This window comes from Lacerta agilis, chromosome 6, assembly GCF_009819535.1.
Source record: "Lacerta agilis isolate rLacAgi1 chromosome 6, rLacAgi1.pri, whole genome shotgun sequence".
Lineage (NCBI taxonomy): Eukaryota > Metazoa > Chordata > Lepidosauria > Squamata > Lacertidae > Lacerta > Lacerta agilis.
In genome coordinates, this window is record NC_046317.1 from 22,965,093 (window position 1) to 22,990,046 (window position 24,954).

Here is a 24,954-nt window from a genome sequence, read left to right on the forward strand (position 1 = left end):
CTTCAGGTCATAGCTACCTGCTGCACAAGAACTCAGCCTGGGCCACAAACAGGACAGAGAACAGAATGGGCAAGACTTGCTGATTTAGAGAATTTCTGGAGACAACAGGCTGCATCATAAACATGAAGTATGTGTACAAAAAAACTATTAAAAATAGTTGAAATTTTGTTTGGGCATTGTGCTTTCAAAGCAGATTTCTATTCTGATAAACATTTAGATTTGTGCTTGTGGGCTGTTTCATTTCCTTGAGTTGCCAATCGTTTAAACATAACCATGATTAAACTCTGAGCAAGAGCACCCCACAGTGTCTCAGCAGTAGAAGTGACAGTCCCAGTGGCTCAGCTGTGCATCCAAGAGTTTTATATGAAAATGCCAAGTGCAGCAAGACTGCATCTTCCCTACAAACGGGTCAAAGACAACGAGAGAGACACAGAGACAGAGAGAGAGAGAGATTTGGCAAGCAGATTAGTCTGCTGGAATGCATAAGTAATACATATAGTTACGGCGAAAGGCCAGGGGTTCTCTTTAATTGCCCATTTCATTAACTTTCAGACAGTGATTCAGGGACACCTGAAAATACAAGTCCATGTGTGGATGGCACTTGCTTCTGGACAAACTGAGATAGCTTCTTCATATAAGTATCGAGAAAAAAGTACGTAGAGTACACAAAGCAGCTCTTTTAATTTATGCAATTCACACTCTCATAATGGGATAAAAAAAAATGAAGCACTGGAATGTAATGCACAACTATAAAATCAGTGCAGATGGTCTCACACTTGATTTGTGCAGGGTGTAGCAAGTAGGGAAAGCAAGGAAAGGGTCAAGGGGACAGGGAGTATGAAATCCAGTTATTTCAATCCAGTGTGGAAGACAACAAGAACCACAAAGGGTGGAATCCAATTGCATCCTTTTGCCCGTGGGAAGAGTTTTTCATCTAGCAGCAGCCTTTGCAAATGGATGAGGACAGATTATTTTTGCTCATTCTGCACTTCCACCTCCCAACGGCAGCATCTTCCATGCTATTCTTGAGGGACCCACACCATCTAGAGCAGGAAAGGGATGCATTGTCAAAAATCACCCACCTGCCTCTGCTGTTTGCAGTGACATCCAATGGATAATTGGATTTCACCCAGAGACTGCAGGTTGACAGTTTCTTACACACACACACACACACACACACACACACACATGCCAATCATTCTTTAAACAAATGTTGGCACTAGTTCTAGAGAGCTTTCTGGTACAGCTGCTAGTTACCTGTTAAAGAAACTCAGAGTGAGGAGAGAGATGTAATCTACAAGAACACTGGTTGCTTCAAAGCAGAATGGGCAGTTAGATCTCCACCAGAGCTGTTTCCCCCCCAACCTTAACACCATATAGTCTTCCAACAGAGCTACAAATCCAAGACGTTTGTGTCAAATACAATCCTTGGGATCTCCAATGCCTGAAATAAGTTGTTCCAAATGATATCTGGCCCCTAACTGGCTTCCATTCTCATTCCCTCTCGACTCACAAATTTGTTTCCAAATATAACTGCTGAAATCCCTATGGACGAGGCATCCTTAAAAACTAGTGCCTTACAGTCTGAAATCCAGCCACAAAGGCCTTTTGTGGTAGCCATTATTCTTCATCACATTGAGACAATGACTATCTGCATCCATGCTCAGGTTAGAGGCAGGCTGGGGAGAGGGATGTGTAGACCTTTAACCATCTTCTAGACTATAGGCCATGAGCATAAGGAGCTCCTATGTCATTATGGTGGTGGTTGCAGGTAGAGACTAGCTAGGAGTGACATGAACATGTTGACCTATTAGTTGGACAGACAGACAGCTGATCAAGTGCAATGGCAGGCAGTCCAGTTCAAATCAATGGCAAGCCTGGAACAAGAAAGGCCAACTTCTCAAATGGAAGCTCTCCCTTGAGCCTTGAAGTGACCGATGAATCTACAGAATCCAGACAGACAAATGTTGAAGGGAAGCGTTTAGTTATGCTGGAGACCAAGGCAGTTCTGACCAGGTTGGGACAACATATTTGCCGAGAAAGGTCTAATTCTGCCCTGCAACGGCTGTATAACGAGGACCAGGTTTATATGAGGTTTCTTAAATCCTGAATTGGCAGTGTTTTCGTTACAGATCGTCCTTCTGCTATGAACTTCAGCAAGACACGTCTCCAACAGTCCTATTGCAAGCTCTTCAGAGTGTTAAAGGCTTCTTCCTTATCATACTTTTACAATTGCAGTCAGGAAGGTGATGAGAAATGCCACATTGCCACCAATGTAGATGAACAGCACTGTCTTTTTAAATGTATGCCCCTGTAAAGAGAGAAAGGGAAACACTGGAAATGCAACTGTTTGTGAAAATGCTGAGTCAGTTCAGAAAAAAAGGCATGGGTCTACCAGTCTAGAGTAGCCTTCCCCAGCATGGTGCCCTAGCAAAAATAAGGATTGGAGAGGATATACAGCAGGTATGTGAACACTCTGGCCCATCAGAAGCCAACTTCCATCAGCCCTAGCCAGCAAAGCCAATGGTCAGGAGTAGGGGTAGACAACATTTCCAGTTGTCTCGGTTTCTCATTTTTCCACTCTAAAATTGTCCCCATTTGGCAGCAATTTGATTTTGATTTTGATTTTAAGAAAAACCCCTCATGAAAATTTATCAAAATCTTAGTATGAATTTCTCCTAATAAACACATTTTAATATGAAGGTTTGACTAACTTACACATTTTTGCAAGCAATTTCCCTTAATATTGTATCTTTTTCTTTGTTATTTCACTAACATATCCATTTTTATACACACTTTCCCCCAGTCTATGTATTTCTGTAAAACATTGTTTGGTTGGGGAACTACATCACAAAATTTGGATAAATGTGAATTTCAAAGGAAAACTGCATTTTGGTTCGCACACTGCTTTGGAAAGTGTGAACTGGACAGATTCGGCTTTAAATGTGAACTGAATTTAATTTCCCCTTCATTCCTAACTCAGGAATAATGGGAATTGTGGTCTGGCAACATCTGAAAGGCCACAGGTTGGGAAAGGCTGCTCTGGAATGTACCACCATAGGATACAAATGGGGGAAAGACAACATTCCAAACGCTTCCCCATTGAAAGAGGAAATTCCTCCACATGATACATCAAGGAGCTGGGAATGGAAGAAGGAAGCTTGTGCACAAGGCTAGTCTCCTTTTGCATTAGTTTGCTTTTCGCTTAAAAGCATATGGGAGCATTCAAATGAGCTAGCCTTACACCCTGAAAGTAGTATAGTTCTTAGTAGGCAGCTCCATGCTCAGAAAAATATATATATGCATATATTTATCCTCTCACGTGCATTCTATGCTTACCTGTGCCTCTGCTGTTGTAATGGACTGCAGAATCTGTATCCTGTCATCTTCCAGCACTTGAACTGCAAAATAGAAGTTTCACGGTTAATTTTTATTTAGCCTGAAGCCATCAAAGCAGTGTGGAAGATAAAAATATACAATCCCCCCCCCCAAATGCAAATTCTGAAATTAAAACCATGCCTACAGATCTAGATTAGAGCTACACTCTACCCTTTATGTTTCTGGTCATTTACCAGGCTATCTTAAAAGACACCAGACACAATCCAGTGGACACAATGCTAGATCCTTAAGCACCCCTGTTTTAGATTGTGCCTCTTGAGCTTCATCCACCAGTTCCCAATAAAGGGGGCACCACTTGTTCATTTGAGAGGAAGACACTGTTTGAGATGAGCATATTCTGATGGAGAAGTGGGGATGCTGTCCTTGACATACTTCCATTCTGGAACACACTTTACTTATTCTAGTACAAGGCACTCTACAGCAGGTGTGTGGAAGCTTTGACACTCCATTGGCCATGCTGGCTGAAATTGATGGGAGTTGGGAGTCCAACAATAGCTGGAAGGCCACAAGCTGGGAAAGGCTGTTCAATGAAAGACCCAAGAGGGCAGGGGAGAGAAGTGTGGACAGAGATTTCCATTTGGTCCCAGGAGAACAGAGCTCAAATGCCTACTTATCCATAGGCTCCCCTGGTGTCAGAAGCATTTACCATCTCAGCCTCAGAACCTGATCCATAAAGTAAATCAATCAGCAGTTCTTTGCCCTTCAAACCCATGTCTCTTCAAACTGATAAGCAAAGGCGGTGTGTGATGGGCTAGTTTCGATACGCATCCCTCCAGCCACTTCTGCCACATTATTGCTCCTGAATAAAAATTACTTTATTGGGTATATCATGTTACATTTCTCCACTCAAATATGTACCTGGGGCTTTCACAGCAACTGTGAGAACTGGGGGGGAGCAGCAGATATGGATAATGCAAACAGGTCTTTAGACAGTGAAAAGCAATCTCTTTCATGAACCAGCAGATCTGCCTCTTGTTGCAACAGCATTGTGTTCAATGCAAGCTAAAGTAGAGATTGGTCATAGTACCTTTGTGAATGAGGCAGTAGCCATGTATCTCCAGGAGAACATCAGTGCCAACATGCCAAGCTACAAATCCCATCATCGTATATGTATCCCATGGATCTGGAAGGTTGAGAGCTGGTAAGTCCATTCCAAGGAATATTACCACCACTAAAGGACAGGGCCAGGTTTACAAAACAGAGTAAGCAAAATTAGTTCAAGTAATTTCAACCAGCAGTACTCTACGGCAGCTTGTTGCTGCAGTGTGGTTAGCAACAAAATACATGATAAAAGTACAGCCCAGAGTCCCACATAATTACAGGCTACCTGCTCACTTGTATAAAGCAAGAGATTCCATACTCTCTGTGGTTTCCAATGCACAGGCACTAAGGCTTCCTCCAGAACATCAGCATTTTGTAGGAGTCATTCAAGGGACTACTGAATTTTATATTTGTGCATTTAAAGCATTGTGGATTTATACCAACACATCTTTTTTTTTTAATTGACTCTTTGCAGTTTGGAAATGACAAGGAAATGCACTGACAAATGTCGGATGAACAAATGACTAATGGGAAGATGTAAGAAAATCAGAACAAGTGTCCAATAAAGACCAGACATAGGTAAACTTTGGACAAGCAAATCGGGATGAATGCCCAACAAACAGGCTACCTAGAGGAGCTTTAAGCCTTCAGACACAATGTTTAGCAGTTTTAGTCTATGCACTCCCAGTGATGGTCAGATTGTGGTCACGGAACAACATGCATTTATTTGATATTGCATGTGAATCCGAAAGCAATTTCAAGTAGTCAGCAGGATACAAGAGTGACATTCCCACTTTCGGCAAAATGCAAGATCTGCAAGCATTGGACTACCACTTGTAGAAAGCCACACAAATTAACTTAAGAAAAGCATAATTGATACCCATTGTTCCTAGCCATCTTACAAAGTCAACATTTTAGATAAGGCTACAATGAATTATTCACTCACCTGCTAATATTCTAGCAGTTGTGCCCGTGCTCCAGTGTAACCAGTTGAAGATTTCTCTTCTGTTCCCAAAGAAAAAGGAAAGGAAAGTCAGTGCATGATTCCAAACACCATCAGTGCCCGGGGTGTGAAAAGAGAAAGAGGGTGATTACATCAGCACACACTCATTAGGGTAACTGAAGTTTGCAAACTTGGGGGATTGCAAATTTCTGGAAGAGGGGGCAGCAGGTCTGGGGTTTCCCTACCCACTGACCACAGGATCATTGCTCTTTAAAATTATTGACCCGACTGGTAATTTCCTCGCACTCTCATTGGAATAAATTTACGTAACTTCAGCATGCAATAATACCTTGGTGCTTGAGGTGGAGGTCTGAAGCCTGCCATAAGGGGCTGAAAGATTGCCAGTGCCATCAGCGTACAGCCAAGATATGGATGGAAGCCTGCTTGCTGTATAAAAGATGGTTTTGGTTATGCACAACCCTCCAACAATGCTTTTTTTTTGCAAAGACCACACTTCACAGCAGGATATAGTCATTGCATGGATATGCTATCCAAGTTCTTGAATACAGTGGTACGCTGGTTCTCAAATGCCTTGGTACTCAAATAGCTTAGAACCCAAATACTGCAAACCCAGAAGTAAGTGTTCCGGTTTGAGAACTTTTTCGGAAGCCAAAAGTGCTCAGTTTTGAATGTTTTAAAGTGAGTGCCACATTTCCGTTTTGAGTGTTATGCTGAGGTCTATCTGTTTTTGCTATTTATTTTGCATATTATTATTTTTTGCCGCTCTTTCTTTTTGTTTTTGTGACTGTGTGGAACCCAGTTCAGCTACTGATTGTGTTACTGCAGTACATTGTTTATTACTTTCATTTTATGGAGCTATGGCCTCGTTAGATAGTAAAACAGATTGATCCATTTTGCATTACTTTCTATGGGAAAGCGCACCTTGGTTTTGGAACGGACTTTCAGAACAGATTAAGTTTGAGAACCAAGGTGCCACTGTACTTAAGGGACCGTTTCCCGTGCTTAGAAAGCCAGACTTGGGGAGAACACTTTTATTTTATTTTTTAAAAAGAATTACCTTAATTTACCAAGTATCAAATAGAAGCACACATATGCACAAAGACTCCGGAACAAAGAAAAGGCCCCAAAGCTACTAGGAGATGGCATAATAATTCTCTCATTGTGGAACAAATTCAGAAGATAATTATGCTATTGTATTAGGGTGCATTCCTAACCTTCTTTGGACCAGGTTTTGGGGAGGGGTGGATGAAGGCTGGTGCAGCAATTTACCTCCTAAACACACACACACACCTTCCACCCCAGCAATGGGGCTGCTATTATGGTTGTGGCTTCGCTTCTCCATCCTGCTCCACCAATTCCCAGGGCATCGGACTTAAAGCATATTAGACACAATAACGGACAAGTCCCCAGATTTTTGAATTGTTAATTGTTTCCCAAAATTGTCACATATTGAGCTGTAAGTGTCCATGTACCATCAATCATTAGCTTTCTCCTCTCTCAAGGTAGCCATGAATATTAGCAAACAAGATAATGACTCCCAGACATATATATATCCAAGCATCCCAGCCGCCCCAAGACTTCTGGCACTGAACTGTTTGTTTGTTTGTTTGTTTGTTTCAACCATCACAGCCATATCAACCACCAAAAAAAGGGAACATACATCCTATAAAATACAGTGGTACCTCGGGTTATGAACAGTCCTGCTTAGGAACTCCACAAACCTGGAAGTAGGTGTCCCCGGGTTGCGAACTTTGCCCCGGGATATGAACGCAATCCGCTTCCAGGGCCACAGGAGGCCTATGCAGGGAATGCACGCCTCGGGTTAAGAACACTTCGGGTTAAGAACGTACTTCTGGAACGAATTAAGTTCATAACCCAAGGTACCACTATATATACATAGATACAACATTAAAACACAATTTATGTTTCATTCCCAATTCAATCTTTACTTCCCACCATGTTATCCTCATTGAACATTCTCCTCGACTTTGGGGCAGCGACTGCAAATCTCGCAACTTTGTCACAAGTCTGTCAAGACCAGACAGCAAATACAGGTACATTTTTCACTTGGGTCATCCTCATCAGGTGTCTTATATAACAAACTTAGCTCTCGGTTCTGAACTTTGTGGCTCTTTTATAGGTAACGGGAAAGAAAAGGGTCAGAACACAAAAAATTTAACATAGCCACACATGGGGAGTTACATTGTTGAATAAAAGCAACAAGCTTATGTAATGTCACTTACATCGCTCCAGCCTCCCCGGTATAAAAATGGAAGAATGAAAGATGCACTTGTAAGCAGCACTGTCATCACCATTAGGGCACGGTGGACCTATCGATGAAAAGGTCAGGTATTTTAAAGAAAGCAGCTTTAGTTCCATAGAAGCCAGAGACTCGTTCTTATGCAAAATTCTAGTAACAAGCAACATGGTGGCAGAAAAGCAATCCATTTAGAATGAAACTGGAGCCTGTGCTCTTAAGGAATACACAAAAGGATTTGAGGGAAATCTCACAGAGGGTTGAATTGCAGGACCTTCCAACTATTATGATTCCTAGCACATCACTTGAATAGAGACAATTGCCATCTTCTGGCTTTTCCTCGCACCTGAAACCAGATCTCTTCTCCAAACAGCAAAGAATTAGGCCAGACAGGCTTGAAGAATCGGGCAATGATCACACCAATGCTAACGGTGGTCATCCATGCAACGAACATTAATGCGCCTGAAAAAGGAAGACACAAAAGGTTCTTGCAAAGAGCTGTAAGTTGCAAAGTAGCCACGATTTTAAAATAAAATCAATGTTCGCTTTTATGGCTTCAGTTACAGGTGGGTAGCCGTGTTGGTCTGCCATAGTCAAAACAAAATCAAAAATTCTTTCCAGTAGCACCTTAGAGACCAACTGAGTTTGCTCTTGGTATGGCTTCAGACATTCAAAGAGCGCTTCTCGAGCCATTATGGTTTCTTTCATCCCCAGCCTGAAATATCAGAAGCTGTTCTTGCACTGATTCCTACAAAGATGGTATGAAAGTTTGCACACCTTCTTCCTCTGAGAAGCTTTTGTGTAGAAAACAAAGGGTGTTGTCTGTAAGAGGTCCCATCCAGTGCATTCCGTCGTCTCCCCTTAGCTTCCCATACAGAACAGCAAGACTTTGAAAGTTCACCTGTTACAGATGCTGCAAGAAGACCCCGCCACCCCAGCTATAAGTCATTGGACCACAGGAGACCTATCCCATCCATGCACATGAAACGGAACATTAGCTTGCCATGAATCTTGATGAGAAGCGGGGAGCGGGATCCTCCAATGTCCTTTCCCGGTCCTGTAACGTTAAACTTTCCATCTGAGATCAGAGGCTGCCTGTAGTGTTTATGGATCATACCTCCTGCGCAAGAGATGAAGAATAGATGACATGTTAATGGCAAAGGAAGGGTGGGGAGAATTATCTGCATCCTGCAAGGAACAGGGACTGTGAGGTAGGTTTGGCTAAGAGAAGAGGAGGAGGAGGAGGAGGAGTTTGGATTTGATATCCCGCTTTATCACTACCCGAAGGAGTCTCAAAGCGGCTAACATTCTCCTTTCCCTTCCTCCACCACAACAAACACTCTGTGAGGTGAGTGGGGCTGAGAGACTTCAGAGAAGTGTGACTAGCCCAAGGTCACCCAGCAGCTGCATGTGGAGGAACGGGGACGTGAACACAGTTCACCAGATTACGAGTCCACTGCTCTTAACCACTACACCACACTGGCTCTCTAAGAGGTTAGTGATTGGCTCAAGATCACCCAATGAGCTCTGCAGCAAAGTAAGGATTTGAATCCAAGTTGGTGGACCTGTAAAAGGGTAAAAAGAGCATTGGGAAATACTGTAATTTATAAGGTACTGAAAAAAATGTTTGAAAGTACTTTTCTAAAAAAAAAAAAAAAACAGAGTCCTTTTTGTTGGGGATAATTCAGATGGAAATTCCCAGGTGTCAAGAAAGGCTATTTATATACGCCACTACTGCGTCCTGTGTTTTGTTAGCCCCAAAATGGAAAACGAGAGAGCTCCCATCTAAAGAAGAATGGCAACTCAAACTGATGGAATATACACAGCTTGTGGGTCTAACATACAGAATAAGAGAACAAGAAGAACATACGTTTAAAGAAGATTGGAAAATATTTGCTGCATATATGGTGGAAACTGTGTACACTTGAAAACATTGGCAGCATTAAGATAATTTCAGCAGTGTAAACAAGTCTTGCTGGATGTATGAATGGAATACTGAATGGTTTAGTTTATGTAAAATATGCAGGGATTTATGATATGCAGACTGAACAATGGAAATAGAAGAAGGGAAGTCATTGATATTTTAAGGTTGTTAAATGAGTATTTTAAATTGTAAAATAGAAAACTTAATAAAAATTTCACACACACACGGATTTGAATCCAGATCACTCCAGGAGGGCTCCATTACCTAACCACAGTCCATAACCAGTAAAGGAACCTTAAGAATTTTTGTCACTTTTCTTTCAGTTCCAAACTTACCTTCACTGACTTCCCCATCTGACATAAATATATAGTAGTTTCCATCAAGATTAAACCTCCCTTGAGCAGCAGGAAGGTGAATTCTCCTTCTGAAAGAACACTGAATAAGGCCGTCAGCCAGCCTCCATGACATTTCATCCAGAACAGGCTGGAAATAAATAAATAAATAAATGCCAATTTAGCATTTCTGCCTCCAAAGCTGAATGACCACAAATATAGCTTGCTTTTTTTTTTTTTTTTTTACATGCCTAGTGCTGCCATCAAAAGCTTATAGGCGACCCAAAGTTTATCAGAAAAAAACATTCCTGATCATGGGCATAGCCAGGATTTTTGTCACGGGGGAGGGGCAGAACCTCAGTTTGCTATGTATTTTTATTGATTGGGGGAGCAGCTGCCCCTCCCTGCCTCCTCCTTGGCTATGGCCCATGTTCCTGATCCAAATTGGCTGGCTTTTAGGAAGCAACCACAGTGTGTTTGAGACAACCAGTTCTAAATTTGGTGTACCTACACAGTGATTTCTCAACATCACCCTATCAAGAGCCATGGGGAACAGAGTCATTTTTGAAAGCTCTGAGTCCACCATACCCATGCGTCTGTGCCGTTATATTGTAGTGGATGAGTTGAAAAATGTTTATTCAGATGAAGAATCGGAAGTTCCTTCGTTTCTTAACCTTTCTTTCTTTCTTTCTTTCTTTCTTTCCCTTCCTTCCTTCCTTCTACTCTGCATCAATGTTTTTATTTTACTTAGATTAACGTTTCAGCTTGGACAGAAAAGATATTTCATAATAATCTTTGTATCTCTCTTTATAAAATCTAATGAAAAATTATTCCAAAAAAAAGAGAGGAACTCTTTGCCAAGCAATGGAGATCAGACACGAATAAAAGCTGGATCCATGTGCCAGTTTCACATGACTACCACACCATCCGCAAAGGTGCCTCAGGCTGTGTATATAACATATATTGAAAGCACATGACTTAACCCAAAGAAGCTTTAAATATTGGTGTTAATTGCATTAACTGTGCTTAGGTCTGTCTCTTGAGTTGCTCTTCCCCTGGGTCTGATTTCTGTTCAGGGTTAGGATGCCAGCTGTGATGGGCCTTCTGAAACAGCTTGAGGCTGCAGGATTCTGGCATGACTCATTCCCCCCACACACACTTTCTCACCAGAGGGAGAAATGAGTTTGTGCATGTGTGTATGTTGGCTGATATACATAGCCAGAAGCAACCAGCAGCCTTGCATTGATCTCTCTCCGGTTTGTCTCTTTGCCATTTTTACCTCAGCCTCCTAAGATGAAGTTACTATACAGTGGTACCTCGGGTTACAGACGCTTCAGGTTACAGACTGCGCTAACCCAGAAATATTACCTCACAACTCACAGACTTAACATATAGAATAAGAGAAGAAGAACATATGTGTAAACAACAGTGTAAACAAGTTTTGATGGATGCAATAATGGAATAATGAGTGGTATAATTTTTGTAAAATGTGCAGGGATTTATGATATGTAAAATGAACCATGGAAAGAGAAGAAGGGAAGTCACTGATATCTTAAGGATGTAAAATGAGTATTTTTAAATTGCAAAACAGAAAATTTAATAAATATATATATATCTATCTAAAAACACAAATACCTCTGAATCAAACTCTGGATAAGCACGTCCAGTTAAAGAAGCTGTCTTGATGTCAACGTGGTGGCTGTCACTAATGCAGAGATAGGCATCGTCACCACCACCCTGCAAATAATGTCAAAGAGATTCTTAAATGGCATTTCCAGGGCAGGCAGCTTTCCATGTCTGCGTGGGCCCTGGCTACACAGCCAAGACAAACGGAGGTTTGCGAAAGCCAATAGAGCATTGGCTCACCATTTAAGGACACATTCACTGAAGTTCCTATTTTAACAACCCCAGGACTAGAGTCAATTCAGCTTTAACTTGCACAGGTAGTAAGAGGCTGCAAACTCTGGTAGCAACATGATGCAAGCCCCCCTAGGTCCTAGGAGTTTGGGAGCACATACAAAAATGAGCTCTCAGGATCTGTACTACCACCAATACAAAGAATAGCACGTCGGAAGACCTTATTTGCCACTCTTGTAAAACACCCTTCATTCAAGCAAATCCCTGGGTGCTATACAAAACAAAATCGATTTGATAAAGTATGTTATCAATGAAATGTGCCTTGTACATCTCATACTTATTCAATACTGGTGCAAGCAGTCTTGCAGTTGGAAATGCGTGTTGGCCCTCAATACTCATGGAAGGGAACTTCTAGCTAATTGCAGCTCCCATGCTCAAGTATATTCTGGCTTTATTTTTTATTTTATTTTATTTTATTTGTTCATTCTTATTTCTAGTTTTAGGATTAAGCCCAGAAGACTATGCAAATTCCCCAGATTGGCAGTAGGATCCGACTGGAAAATAACGTTTACGAACCATCCACTGGTCATGTGACAGTGCAAATGCAACATAGCCATCACTAGGACCGCTCATTTCCACCACAATCAAATCAACATGGTCTCGTCTGAAAGACAGAAAGAAGCAGTCGCGGGCTCCAGGATCGCAGTCAGAAGGGTTTCTCACACAGAATTTGTTGCTGCCACAGTCCGATGCACTGAACTAAGGGAGACAAGAAGCCATATTACATTACCTAATATATCCCTACTTGAGAAATGGCTGACGTCCTGGAAAATGCACTCGCACCGTTGCAGGATTTTAAGGGGAACCGTTTCCCACAACCTCAGATTTCTACCCAGCAATTACAGTTAGTTTCTCTGGCCATTATTAAGCTGCAAGCCTCAAATCGACATCGTTCAAACTCTGTAATTTTGGGTGCACACTACAATCCCACTCTTGTCTTAGTCAGGCAGCTCTGTTAATTGTTCGAAACTTTGCATTAGCAGGAGTATAATTAAAGGCTTTCTGAAACATACCAAACTGCTCCAGATAATTACACAAGCTCTGTAAAGATTAAAAAGGAGGTCCCTATGGATTTTAATGAGGAGAAAGAATGAAATACTGTCTGTTCATTTTGCAGGAGGCCAAATGCAAAACAAAAACAAAAACAACCAACCATGCTACAGCCAATAATCATTTAAAAAGCTTACCCTAAAGTTCAGTATTGGAGGCAACAAGATTCATCTAAGTTTCCGAAATGGCAGGAATGATATTTAATACAGTACTTGACAAGAGACAAGAAGACCGAAAGGAAATCTAATCTATAGCTGCTACCCAAAAAGGTGAACAAGATTCAATGTAAACCAGATGACTGATGCAATTGATTCATGAAGAGGATTAAAAGTGTGGTTTCATTGTTTGGAAATCTGTGTGAAGGCTGGCATCTATTTCTGCACTTGTGTTTGAGCCAAGGATTAGGCATTGAACAGGGAAAAACGCTGAGCCTTGAGCAAAAGACTTCAGATCACCTTGAGCCCCATTTGTCATGAAGATTCTTAACACAAGAAATCTTATCAGCCAATATATAATTTGTGTGACCAAGATGTGATAAGGCCCAGTCATATTGCACACTCCTTCCAGTGGCACATGTCCCCCACCCGGAGGGGCATGCAGTTTGAACAAAATTATAGCCCTGGAAGCACATCTAGTGAGGAGTTATGGTGCATTCTGGCACTATGCACCAAGATGCAGGTAGGTATCTGGAAGTATAAAAGTCATCTGGCTATGATGGTTTGGAGCCAATCCATGCATTCCTTAGCACACACCAAACAGTCAACCATGAAGGCTGATGCAAAGTGCAGTTAGGGCTGTCCTTCAGCATGGGTCAAAGGGGCACTTATAGGGCTGCCATACATCTGGGATTTCCTGGACATTACTGGGATTTCCAAGGCGGAAGTGACGTCCGGGGGGAATTTCCAGAAGGCAGTGGCTTGTCCTGGATCTTTGGCAAGTAAACCGAGAAATCGCAGGGGTTTTGCATTTCCGACAACTTTTGGGTTCCCCCCCCCAAAAAAGCTTTTGGGGTATTCTGGTTTTTACTTTTGGAAATATGGCAACCCTAGGCACTTATGCTCAGTGAGAGGGGAGTGTGTGACTGGATGCCTCAACTCTTTTTTTCCCCAGGCTGCAATCTTCCTTGATGAAGTCACATTTTACTAAAATCCAAACAGCTCTGTTCATGAGCTCAGCGCTACTTACTGGTTGGGTTAGATGAGAAACAGGCAGAGAAGTTCCAACAGTCACCTCAGTCACCACAGCTGTTGCCAAGGTTGGTGTGTTGGGCTGGGAGATTGTAGGACCTGGAATTTTTACCCAAAATACTCTAAATTTTTCTACAACAGTGACTCTGAAAACAAGACAAAAGCGAGATTTGAACCAAAATTGTGTACTGTTCTCTTCCACATAGAACAAGTCCTTCCTGAAACCCAAAACAGATGTTTTGGACCAGCTTTCTTTAACCTGATGCCCACAAGGTGTTGTTAGGGGGTCCATTTCCATCAGTCCCAGACAGCATGGCCAATGGTCAGGGATGGTAGCAGTTGTCTGCAGTGCCCCCCAAGTTAGGGAAGACTGCTACATATTTATTCAGGTGTTAAGTTACCAGGAAATAATCTCTGACCTTATACCATTGCAAGAGAGTCATGGTTGCCACCAGTCATGGTGGCGTGGGCCTGTCACTTGGAGTTTCAAATTGGTGGAGATGATAGCAGGTGTTTAGTTGGACAATGGAGAAAGATGTGCACACTGAAGACTTGGTTGGTACATTTCCCTGCAAATAGTGGCAAGCTCTGTGTGTCAAACAGCCTTCACCATCCAAATACTTTAGACTACAGCTCCCATCAGACCCAACCATTGTAGTCCTGCTGCCTGGGCTTTAGGGAACTATAGTTCAAAGCATCTAGACAACACCAGGTTGGTGAAGGCTGCTGCAGAAAATCAAAACAAGGCCACAAGCTTGTCATGCGGAGGTTTTAACTAGCCTTGCCACACAGGCAGAGAAGCCCATCGCCAATGGGCTTAGTCCTCTGCAAAAGCAAATAAAAAACAGAGGTGAGTCATCACTTACCATCTGAAATATGACAGCTTTCAGAAAAGAGAAGTCTAAAATAAATATTTTGAAAGCCACAGGAATATAGATGCAACAGTGGTTTTGGTGATACAACAGTGATGTTATTTTTTAAAGTCATATTTATATTGGTTTTCTTTTATAGACTATCAGAAGCAGGCTTTTAAAAGAGGGAAGCCCTGTACTCAGAACAGAAATACGTTCAAGACTTATAGGAATATAAAAGGTAAAGGTAAAGGGACCCCTGACCAATAGGTCCAGTCACGGACAACTCTGGGGTTACAGCGCTTATCTCGCTCTATAGGCCAAGGGAGCCGGTGTTTGTCCACAGACAGCTTTCTGGGTCATGTGGCCAGCATGACTAAACCGCTTCTGGTGCACCGGGACACCGTGTCGGAAACCAGAGTGCACAGAAATGCCATTTACCTTCCCGCCACAGTGGTACCTGTTTATCTACTTGCACTGGCGTGCTTTCAAACTGCTAGGTTGGCAGGAGCTGGGATAGAGCAACGGGAGCTCACCCTGTTGTGAGGATTCGAACTGCCAACCTTCTGATTGGCAAGCCCAAGAGGCTCCGTGGTTTAGACCATAGCGCCACCCGTTTCTATATACAGAGTCAGCTCATTGTTGTCTATGTTGGCTGACAACAGCTCGCTTAAGATTTCAGACAGGTTTCTCTCTTAGCCCTACCTGGGGATTTTTTATATTGTAAAGCACCCTGTGCTCTTCAGACGAAGGGTGCTCCAGAAATTAGAAGAGGAAGAAGAAGCGGAAGAAGAAGAAGAAGAAGAATTGAACCAAGGACCTGCTACGTACAAAGGAGATGCTCTCCCACTGAGCCACATCTTCTTCATAGCAGTATTGCTGTTTTATTATATAAGTTTTGAAAGGAGACTAACCCAAGAACACTCGGTCAGGAGATTCCAGCTATAGCTGAATTTGTCTTTATTATGCGTACTTACAGAAATTGTATTCTCTTTGGTGCATCTCTAGGAGCAATCCAATAAGCATCTAGATGGCTTTTCTTAGATTTACTTGTATGGCTGACAGCTGAATTCTGTAAGATACAAATGCCCCATTTAAGCATTAGGCAGTGTGATTATGCAAACTACTCCGTTCATGAATCATCTAAATGGTTAAAGCAGTCTACCACAAGTTGCATTTTAATAACTGGCTTGTATCATAGGCTTATTGACATCACATACTGAAGCTCAGTATGCATTAGAAGAAAAATATTTCTCTGCCAACACTAACTGCTACCAATGGCAGGAGAAAAATATAGATGTGACCACCTGGGGATCTTTATAATCCAAGCAAGATTTGAACAAAGTTTCCCCACATCTAGCCATGACATCAGAGTAGAGTCACGTGAATTTTAATTCATAGTACATCACATAAGCTCAGTTCAGTTCAGGCTTGGGGTTGATCTGCAGACGTGTTTCACCAAGGTGACACAAAATCTTGAGAAGCACTTTAAACAAAAAAAAATAGGTTCATGTTGAATCGAGAAGAAAAAAAAATCACAAAAGCACAGATAGAATAAACAACTCTGGAGTATAATGTATCAATATTTACAGGATCTAACAAGAAGATAAGTTCTAAGGATTTCATAGTGCATTTATTGGTGGCAGCTAGAAAAACAATAGTACAACGTGGGGGGGAAACCTGCGCAACGTGTCTTTGAAGACTTAGTATGGAGACATATGGTATAGCAATATTAGGGGGGGGAGAGAATTACTTTCTCCACATGTTTGATACAAGAAAAAGCACAGCCATGGGATTTTAGTGTACAATTTAGTGTACAGTGGACATTGGAGAATACGAGGCATTACCAGAGGTGCTAAGAAGAGTGTGGCTCTGGTCAAGTCGTCATTGACTATGGACAACTGATTAGGGTACACTTTGAATCATAATGTAGGATTTAGATAAGATATATATGAGATATATACTATATCATTTGGATCACCTCCATAATGGTTTGTGGTTATAGATTATAGATAGATGGGTGAGGTATAAGTAATCATTATTATTATTATTATTATTATTATTATTATTATTATTATTTCATTTGTAGACTTTGAGATTTTTGTTTTTGTGTACAGTCATGGCTATCCTCCCATGTGAAAATAATGATTATTATAATTATTACTTAGTGGTCAAGGCATGTGCCAGTTACCCAACGAAGCTCCAAGTTAGAAAAAAGTGTTTGGAAACAATTTTGGAAGCAGTTTCTGGAAAAGCTTCTGAAAAAGGAGGCCTAGAAATTTGTTGTTTTGGTTTTTTAATACATTTGTAACAAGATGAACTGCTGTGCTATGTATACTACAAAGGAGAAGTGACTTTGGTCTGAGCTCCACTAAGGTACTCTAGTTACATATGCTATGGGAAAGACAAACTAAAAGCTAAGTTTAGAAATTGCAGTCTAGCAGCAACAATTAAGACGCTCTCACGTGGATACCCCAGTAGGGGGAGCCCTAACATTTAATTGTTGCCAGTAAAGGAGAACATTCATCCCAAACTTCCGCCAGTTTAATTTACAAATCTTAAAAGAAAGGGGTGTTTTCATACTCATACAATTTATTTCTCCTATGCCATGGTTACATGCCAAGCAGATGCAGGCAGGAAAATGTAGCAACAGCATATTCTGCTGCTGGGGGGGGGGGGTCTAATCCACTTGGAACTAGTACTTGAACTAGTACTAGAACTTGAACCTGCTTGCCAAAGCCACCTGGAAGATGCAGGGACTCTTACCTTGACACGCCCACATGTGAGGACCTGAGATCTTCTCCTGTCAGCTAAGGCAAAGGAGCCAATGGCAGGCCCCTCCAGGTTCTCAGCATTGCGGGCTTGTAGAAAAAATCCTTCAAACACGGGTCCGGACAAACTAACTGAAACCAGGAGAACGAGGGAAGAGATGGCTATTAATAAGCTCTAGTTATGTCACCAGCACCTACCTGCCTCTAACTACGTTCCCAGGAAACTGAGCAGCTGGGCGTACCTTTTTCCCTACCTGTAAGCTGCTGGTCTAAGATTCCTTGTCAGCGTTTCAGTACCTCATGTTCTTGTAACCTCCGGACTAGACTACTGCAATGCACTCTACATGGGGCTTCCCTTGGAACTGCAACTGATGCAGAAGCCAGGTTTGTTGGCGGGGCCATACAATGCCCATTCAGAAGCAGCTGCACAGCTTGCCTAGTGCCTTCAGAGCCCAAATCAAGCTGTTCGCATTAGCATTCAAAGCCCTAAATGACTTGGCCTCCAAATATATGAAAGCTTGCCTCCTTCTCTATAGTACCAGTGCAGGGATCAACTGAGGGAGCCGTGCTGGTAGTTCTGCCGCTGAAGGCAGTTTCCAGGGCAAGGACGGCTCGTGAGATATTCTTGGGGCCACTAGTGACACCTTCTGGTGAGAAATATAATAATTATGGAAAACGACAGCCAGGCCACACTCATGAAGGGTTGGTGTCAACAGGTGAGTAGGGCTGGGTGCCTCCTGAGGCCCACATCAATACCGGTCCTCTGTCCCTGCCTCTGTTCCTCCTGAGTGGCTCTGTCTCCTAATGTCTCCTCTGTCTCCTCTCCCCACTATGAGCAGGGCAAAATGCAAGGGGAACAAGCAGCTGCAGCCTCTAAAACAAGTAAAAAGGTAAAGGACCCCTGGACAGTTACGTCCAGTCAAAGGCAACTATGGGGTTGTGGTGCTCATCTCACTTTCAGGCCGATGGAGACGGTGTTTGTCCACAGACAGCTTTCCGGGTCATGTGGTCAGTATGACTAAACCACTTCTGGTGCAATGGAACACTGTGACAGAAACCAGAGCGCACGGAAACGTCATTTACCTTCCCGCTGCAGCGGTACCTATTTATCTACTTGCACTGGCGTGTTTTCAAACTGCTATGTTGGCAGGAGCTGGGACAGAGCAACAGGAGCTCACCCCGTCACATGGATTCGAACCGCCAACCTTCCGATTGACAAGCCCAAAAGGCTCGGTGGTTTAGACCACAGCGCCACCCACGTCCTATACATTTTGCTCTCTCCGCCTAAGGAGTGGTGTGGAGTAGGCCCTGACAAAGAAGGAAATCAAATGGGTAAGAATGACACTGTCAAGGGTGGGCACTTCACCAAAGAGCCCCCAAAACTTGGAGCACCGCACCCAAGTATCTGAAGAAGGTGGAAGCAGCGAGTGTTACGTCCTTCTTGCCGCAGATGGTAGCGAAACAAGAAGATCACAGTACCTTTCACACGGTCCCCTGGCTTGAACTCCGTCACGTTTACTTCAATGGTGTGCTTTGGGAAGTGCTGAGGCAAAGAGTGTCCATGTAGGGGCATCATAGTCTCGCAAGCCTCTGTTACTTTGCCATTTGGGAAGCCGGCTGATGGGCCAGAAAGGCAGGCGAAGACCCACAGCATCAAAGCTACTCCAGGAGACTCCATCTACAGGAAAGGAAGAATGCATATCAAAGTTTTAGTCCCCCATAAACATTTCCGAAAGCAGCAGATTTATTTTTTAAAGCCATGACTGGGAGAAACAGGCCATTGCTGCACCCCCCCCATACCTCTTTAAAGGAAGGAGCTCCGCCCAGCTACATTACCAGATCTTTTTCTATAGACTGTTTCTGCATCTTTATATATCTTCACAAAAACTCTGCGAGGTAGGTTGGGCCAAAGATGGAGAGCTTCATGGCAGAGCTGGGATTTGAACCCAGGTCTCCAGAGTTACTCTAGAAACTACACTACACTGGCTCTTCAATTCCTTTGCCCACCACCCTCCAAAACTTTCAAGATTTAGAGACCTAAAGTGGCTGTTTTCTTTAATAATTTTGAATTGCATTATCTCCTCTGTCTATTAGCTATACTCCAAAGGAAGATCTGGTCTCATTTCCATTTTAATTTAATTTTGAAAGACAATCCATTATTCTTCCAAATATTCAGAAACTAAGCCAGCGCATCGGAACCCAAATTTCATGTGAATCTATTCCAGTGAGTGATGCCACAATTACTGAAATTTATATTTCAGAACATGGATAATTTTTTAACCAACTATTGTTTACTGGGGGGGGGGGAGTTGGAAGCAGGTTTGTTGCACAAGAGCAACAAATCCTGAATTTGTACAACTTGAAAATGCTGGTATGTGACGGAATCTCATCCACAAAATAGAGACAATCCGGATGCAACCATTAAGCACTATTTTTTCTCCACTCCCACTACTGATAATTATGTTATACAGCACATAGACTGAACAGACTAAAAGTGTCTCCTATAAATCCTTATCTCCAAGCCCTTTCAGAGGTAATGCAATGGCATGGAATGTTCACACACATTTCAACTGCTGAGCAAGAGTATCAGGGACATGAACTTTTGGACAGAAAAAGGCTTACACATAACGCAGGAATGGGAAGCGGGTTTTTTTTAACTGTTCTTATTTTATCTGTAAGCTGCCTTGAGTCCCTGTCAGTGGGGAAAGGCAGAGTATAAATAAATATATAATAATTATAATAATATTTTGGCAGGAAAGGATACTAAACAGGTAAACAGAGCAGGGTGAGGAAAATATCAGAGGAAACTAAAAACAAGGAGCTAAGATGCCCTGGGCGGTGGGCTGAGAAACAGAGGGGCTTCCAAACTGCTGTTGTGCACTCACAATTCTATTACTGCACCAGTAATTAGTGCAGTAATTTGCGCACTCCGAACTTCTGTGCTATGTACCGAGTTGAATAGGATTCAGAATGCAGCAGTCTGATTGGTCCTAGAACAATAGGATCCAGAATGCAGCAGTCTGATAGGTCCTAGAACAATAGGATCCAGAATGCAGCAGTCTGATTAGTCCGCAGGAGTCACCCAATCCAGCTCCAGGTGGAAGTGAATCCGCAACCCGATTGGCATACAGGAGTATCCCGGAATTAGCCAATCATGTTTTGGGGGAACTGCATTCCTCGCTACAATGAGCTGAATAAAGAGCATGAAATCCACACTTGACTCCGAGTATATTTCACTCTGGAATAGAGCAAAAAGGTTATTCCACTTAGAAAAGTAAATGCGACAGTGTCTTTGCCTTCGTTCAAGTTCCAATTGGCTGGTCCGCAGCCCTAAGCTCAAGGACTGCGGAGAACAATTTCAGAACAATTTAGAAGTACAAAACTCATACCTGAGGAAACAAAGACATCATCAGTCAGGATACTTAGTCCGATGGAGTCGAGACATAAATGTAATATGGAGAGGAGCTGGGTCCACCAGAGTCAATGCTTCTTAGCTTTGAAGATCAGACTCCTGAGTCCTGCCCTAGCGATTGCTCCTCCCAAGCAGGCATATGGCATTCATGATAACAGCAAACAACTGGCTGACAGGCAAACCGTATCCAAACTTACCTTGCGAGAACCAAAATGAAAGCTAATCTCACAGTGTCTTGCAGCATCAGTGATACACCAGGAATTGGAAGCTTTGTAAGCATCCAGCCTTCTAATGTTAGCAATTGTTTCACACTCCTTGTTGAGCAATTCATCTCTTAACATACGCTAGGAAGGGAAAGGTGACATGGTCTGTGACTACCACAGACACCAACATGGGATTTCCATTCGGTCCTATAGCTGAAATTGTCACAAATTAATGAAACATAGATGGGCTGAATTTGATGTGCAGGCTTCATAAACTGCACTTGACCTTGGTTATCATTGGCTGTGATGCAGCTAAGGCTGGACCTCAAAGCCAAGGACAGGATCCTTGAGCCCTGTGGGGAGGGGGGGGGGGGAAATGACCCCAGACAGCAGCTGATGGTGGGAGGAATCAGTGAAAAGCCTCAGTATAAGCACCTGGGCCAGAATGGCCACATGACCCACCACGATCATCCCTGGTCACCACAGCAGCCACTCTTCCCTCGCATTTTTGTTTGGAGGTTCTAGCAGGGGAGTGCAGCTATCGTATACCCTTGACCGAAGAACGGTACACTCCTTCTATCTGGGATGGTCGTCCTCTTCCACCGAGCGCGCAGCTTCGGGAGGGACGCACATGGAGCCGTGAGGGAGGAAGGGGACACCCGCCTAGCCAGCCAGATCAGCCGAATCAACCCTGGCGATCAATGGGGTGACAGATGTCGCAGCCAGATTGCCCTCACATCCTTCCCTCGCATTTTTAAGGACAACTTTACAGTCAGGAAACAGCCAGTTAGGCCTCAGCTGCACTGGACATTTGAAGCATTATTTAAACAGCCTTGGCTTCCCCCCCCCCCCAAAAAAAAGAATCCTGGGAGCTGTAGTTTGTTAAGGGTGCTGAGAGTTGTTAGGAGACTCCCCCTATTCACAGAACTATAATTCACAGGGGCATTTAACAATCAATCCCTCTTCGTGGGAACTCTGTAAATCGTATCTTTGTGGGTAGCAGAACCCTAAACAACAGTCCCAGGATTCTTTGAGGGAAGCCAAAAGTGTTTAACATAGCATAATAGTGCTTTAAAGTATAGGTCAGGTGCATTAGGAATGCTTGTTTTATAATTATTGTTATTTTGCTTTTTTAAAAAAATTATACGACAGAATGGTACTTATTCCCAAGTAAGTATATTTCGGATCTGAACAGCAGGAGCAAACTCATCCCCCCACCCCCGTAGTAGTGATATAATTCACACAAGTTTAAAATCCAAAACTGCACACGCTCAGGGATATTCCTTTTTTCTTTTCTTTTTTTATCAGGACTAGCAAACTTTTGTTTTCCTCTGGTATCTCAGGGATGTAGAACCAGTTGCAAAAGCATGGACAGTGGGTAAAAGGGGAGTGTTAATGTGCTGTCTAAAATACACACAAACAGACATGGCCATCTAAAATACACACAAACCGTTAAGTCCGTGGTCTAAAGTTACCGAGCTGCATCACTGGTTGATAGCCATCAGCTAATTATTTTTTCTCCCTTACACAGAGACACTCTTGTTCAAAATACAGATACAAACAGTCAAGCTTAGTTTCACATTTAATCTTTCCAAAGGATTTGTGAAAAGATGAATGGACTCACATTTTTTCGTGGCAAAAGACAGCCATTAATGTGGAAAAACTATGTGTCACATAAATCATCAGGGTGGAAAAACAAAGTCACTCGGGAGACAATGCTTGGGAATTCCCCATGCGGGGAAGAGAGTCAGCAAGGAAGCAAACCACTTACAACTAGTCCTGAAGAAGCAATCAAGAGAAGCTATGGGTTGCATTCAACTAACCCAGGCATCCCCAAACTCAGCCCTCCAGATGTTTTGGGACTACAACTCCCATCATCCCTAGCTAACAGGACCAGTGGTCAGGAATGATGGGAACCGTAGTCCCAAAACATCTGGAGGGCCAAGTTTGGGAATGCCTGAACTAAGCTTTACTCAAGGTAGATCCATTGAAATGAATGGACCCAACTTAGTCATGGACATTAATTTCAATGGGTCTACCCTGAGTAAAAGTTAGTTGAATGCAACCCCACACTGTCTTAGATAAGAATATCAACTTGGAGGTAGAAAGACAATGCATGATATCCAAGGCTGTGTCCACATTCCCATCAACAGCACACTCACATGCTGAGTTTTTAATCCATTTTCACATGACACAATCTAACATGCATATGCATCCTGTACTTTGTTATAAGGTGCTACAGTTTCGTGCATTGTTTCTCAAAACAGCTTTGCACTTTTTGGAGTCCTTAAGCCAGGGTTTCCCAAACATAGGTCGCCAGCTGCTTTTGGACTACAATTCCCATCATCCCTGATCACTGGTCATGCTAGCTAGGGATGATGGGAGCTGTAGTCCAAAAAACAACTGGAGACCTAAGGTTGGGAAACTCTAGCTAAAGCTTTTCCTAATTCACCTATAGCTGGGGTGTGAACCTCTTTGCATAGGGTAAAGATATCCCCATCATGTCAACACCTTCTGGTGTGTGTGTACACTGCCAGAAAGTCATGTCGATGTGGACAGCTAGGGAACTCTTAAGTAAACTGACCACATCCTTAGAAGGAATGAACAAGAACAGAAGTTTAACTATCACTTTAAAAATTACCGTGTGATAGTCTAATAACTGCACATATTCACATATCTCTACAGAACTGCAGCAAGGACCTTGGCATGGGTTTCAACAACAAGGTCCTTTCCCATCATCTAAGTAGTAATTTAAATCTTGGCAGAATCCTAGGGACCTGCTTTGACAAAAAAAAAATGTATAGTCTCTTGAGTTCATTGATGACATTTGCAAGAGGAAATCCCATACCTATCTTGGTTCTCCCATCTATGCTAGATTTTTGCTTGAATGCCCTGAATGTGCCAGCATTAAATGCTTAATTAAAGGAGAACTGCCTTTAGAATAAACCTATTAGTTCTACTACAGAAGAAGAAAAAATACTGGCAAAATTGTAAGGAAGACTAAGCAAAAGTGTGCTATGAATGAATGGTAACACATTAAGAATGTTAAATAATGCTGTCATTTGTTTGCTACCAACAAATCCAGATTATTCAGTTATTGCAACACCAAGATGACCGGTTTAGACTTTGCAAACTAAGCTCCATACTCAAGGCTAAGCCACAGCGAAGTTTGACACCTGATAAGCCTGTGTAGAAACTAACAGGAGACAGTACTAGTTGAGCCTTTTAGAAACTTGGAACTAGCTGAAAGTTGACCAGAAAATTATTGTACAGAGGTACACACACACACCCCCACAAGAAGTGCATCAGTTTGTGTTCAGATTCAGCCTTCCAAGTTATGATTTACTGAGACCCAAACATTCATGGCCATTAAATCACAGTGACTATGAAATGCAAGGCTGTTAGTAGATGTCTCGTGTTTCATTTATCCATCCACCGCATTCATATGTCTACCTGAGTGCTGTGTATGGGTGCCTCCAGATTGTCAGTATTTTGCAGGATAGATATAATTGCATACCAGAACCACAGGTTTGCACAGCTTTTGTGTTCCAGTGCCTGAGTGCAACAAAACCACTTTATAAAAGATGTCTGTGGTTTGAAAAATGCATCAAAAACCCAGAGTTTCCAGTGGAATATTGTCCAACAA

General features: G+C 42.6%; 1 protein-coding gene across 1 annotated transcript in view; it reads right to left on the reverse strand.

Moving 5' to 3' along the window:
- Positions 1–657: 657 nt before the first annotated feature.
- FRRS1 (ferric chelate reductase 1) overlaps positions 658–24,954 on the reverse strand; it is a 28,333-nt gene continuing 4,036 nt past the window's right edge. The window contains exons 2-16 of the mRNA XM_033151589.1: positions 19,173–19,371; positions 17,689–17,825; positions 15,900–15,994; positions 14,070–14,217; positions 12,351–12,533; positions 11,553–11,654; positions 9,921–10,068; positions 8,665–8,781; positions 8,008–8,123; positions 7,648–7,734; positions 5,733–5,830; positions 5,387–5,445; positions 4,427–4,570; positions 3,340–3,401; positions 658–2,311 (exon numbers count right to left, since the gene is read on the reverse strand). Of these exons, the coding sequence (XP_033007480.1) occupies positions 2,219–2,311; positions 3,340–3,401; positions 4,427–4,570; positions 5,387–5,445; positions 5,733–5,830; positions 7,648–7,734; positions 8,008–8,123; positions 8,665–8,781; positions 9,921–10,068; positions 11,553–11,654; positions 12,351–12,533; positions 14,070–14,217; positions 15,900–15,994; positions 17,689–17,825; positions 19,173–19,371 (1,788 nt within the window). The 3' untranslated portion in view covers positions 658–2,218. The remainder of the gene's footprint in view (positions 2,312–3,339; positions 3,402–4,426; positions 4,571–5,386; positions 5,446–5,732; positions 5,831–7,647; positions 7,735–8,007; positions 8,124–8,664; positions 8,782–9,920; positions 10,069–11,552; positions 11,655–12,350; positions 12,534–14,069; positions 14,218–15,899; positions 15,995–17,688; positions 17,826–19,172; positions 19,372–24,954) is intronic.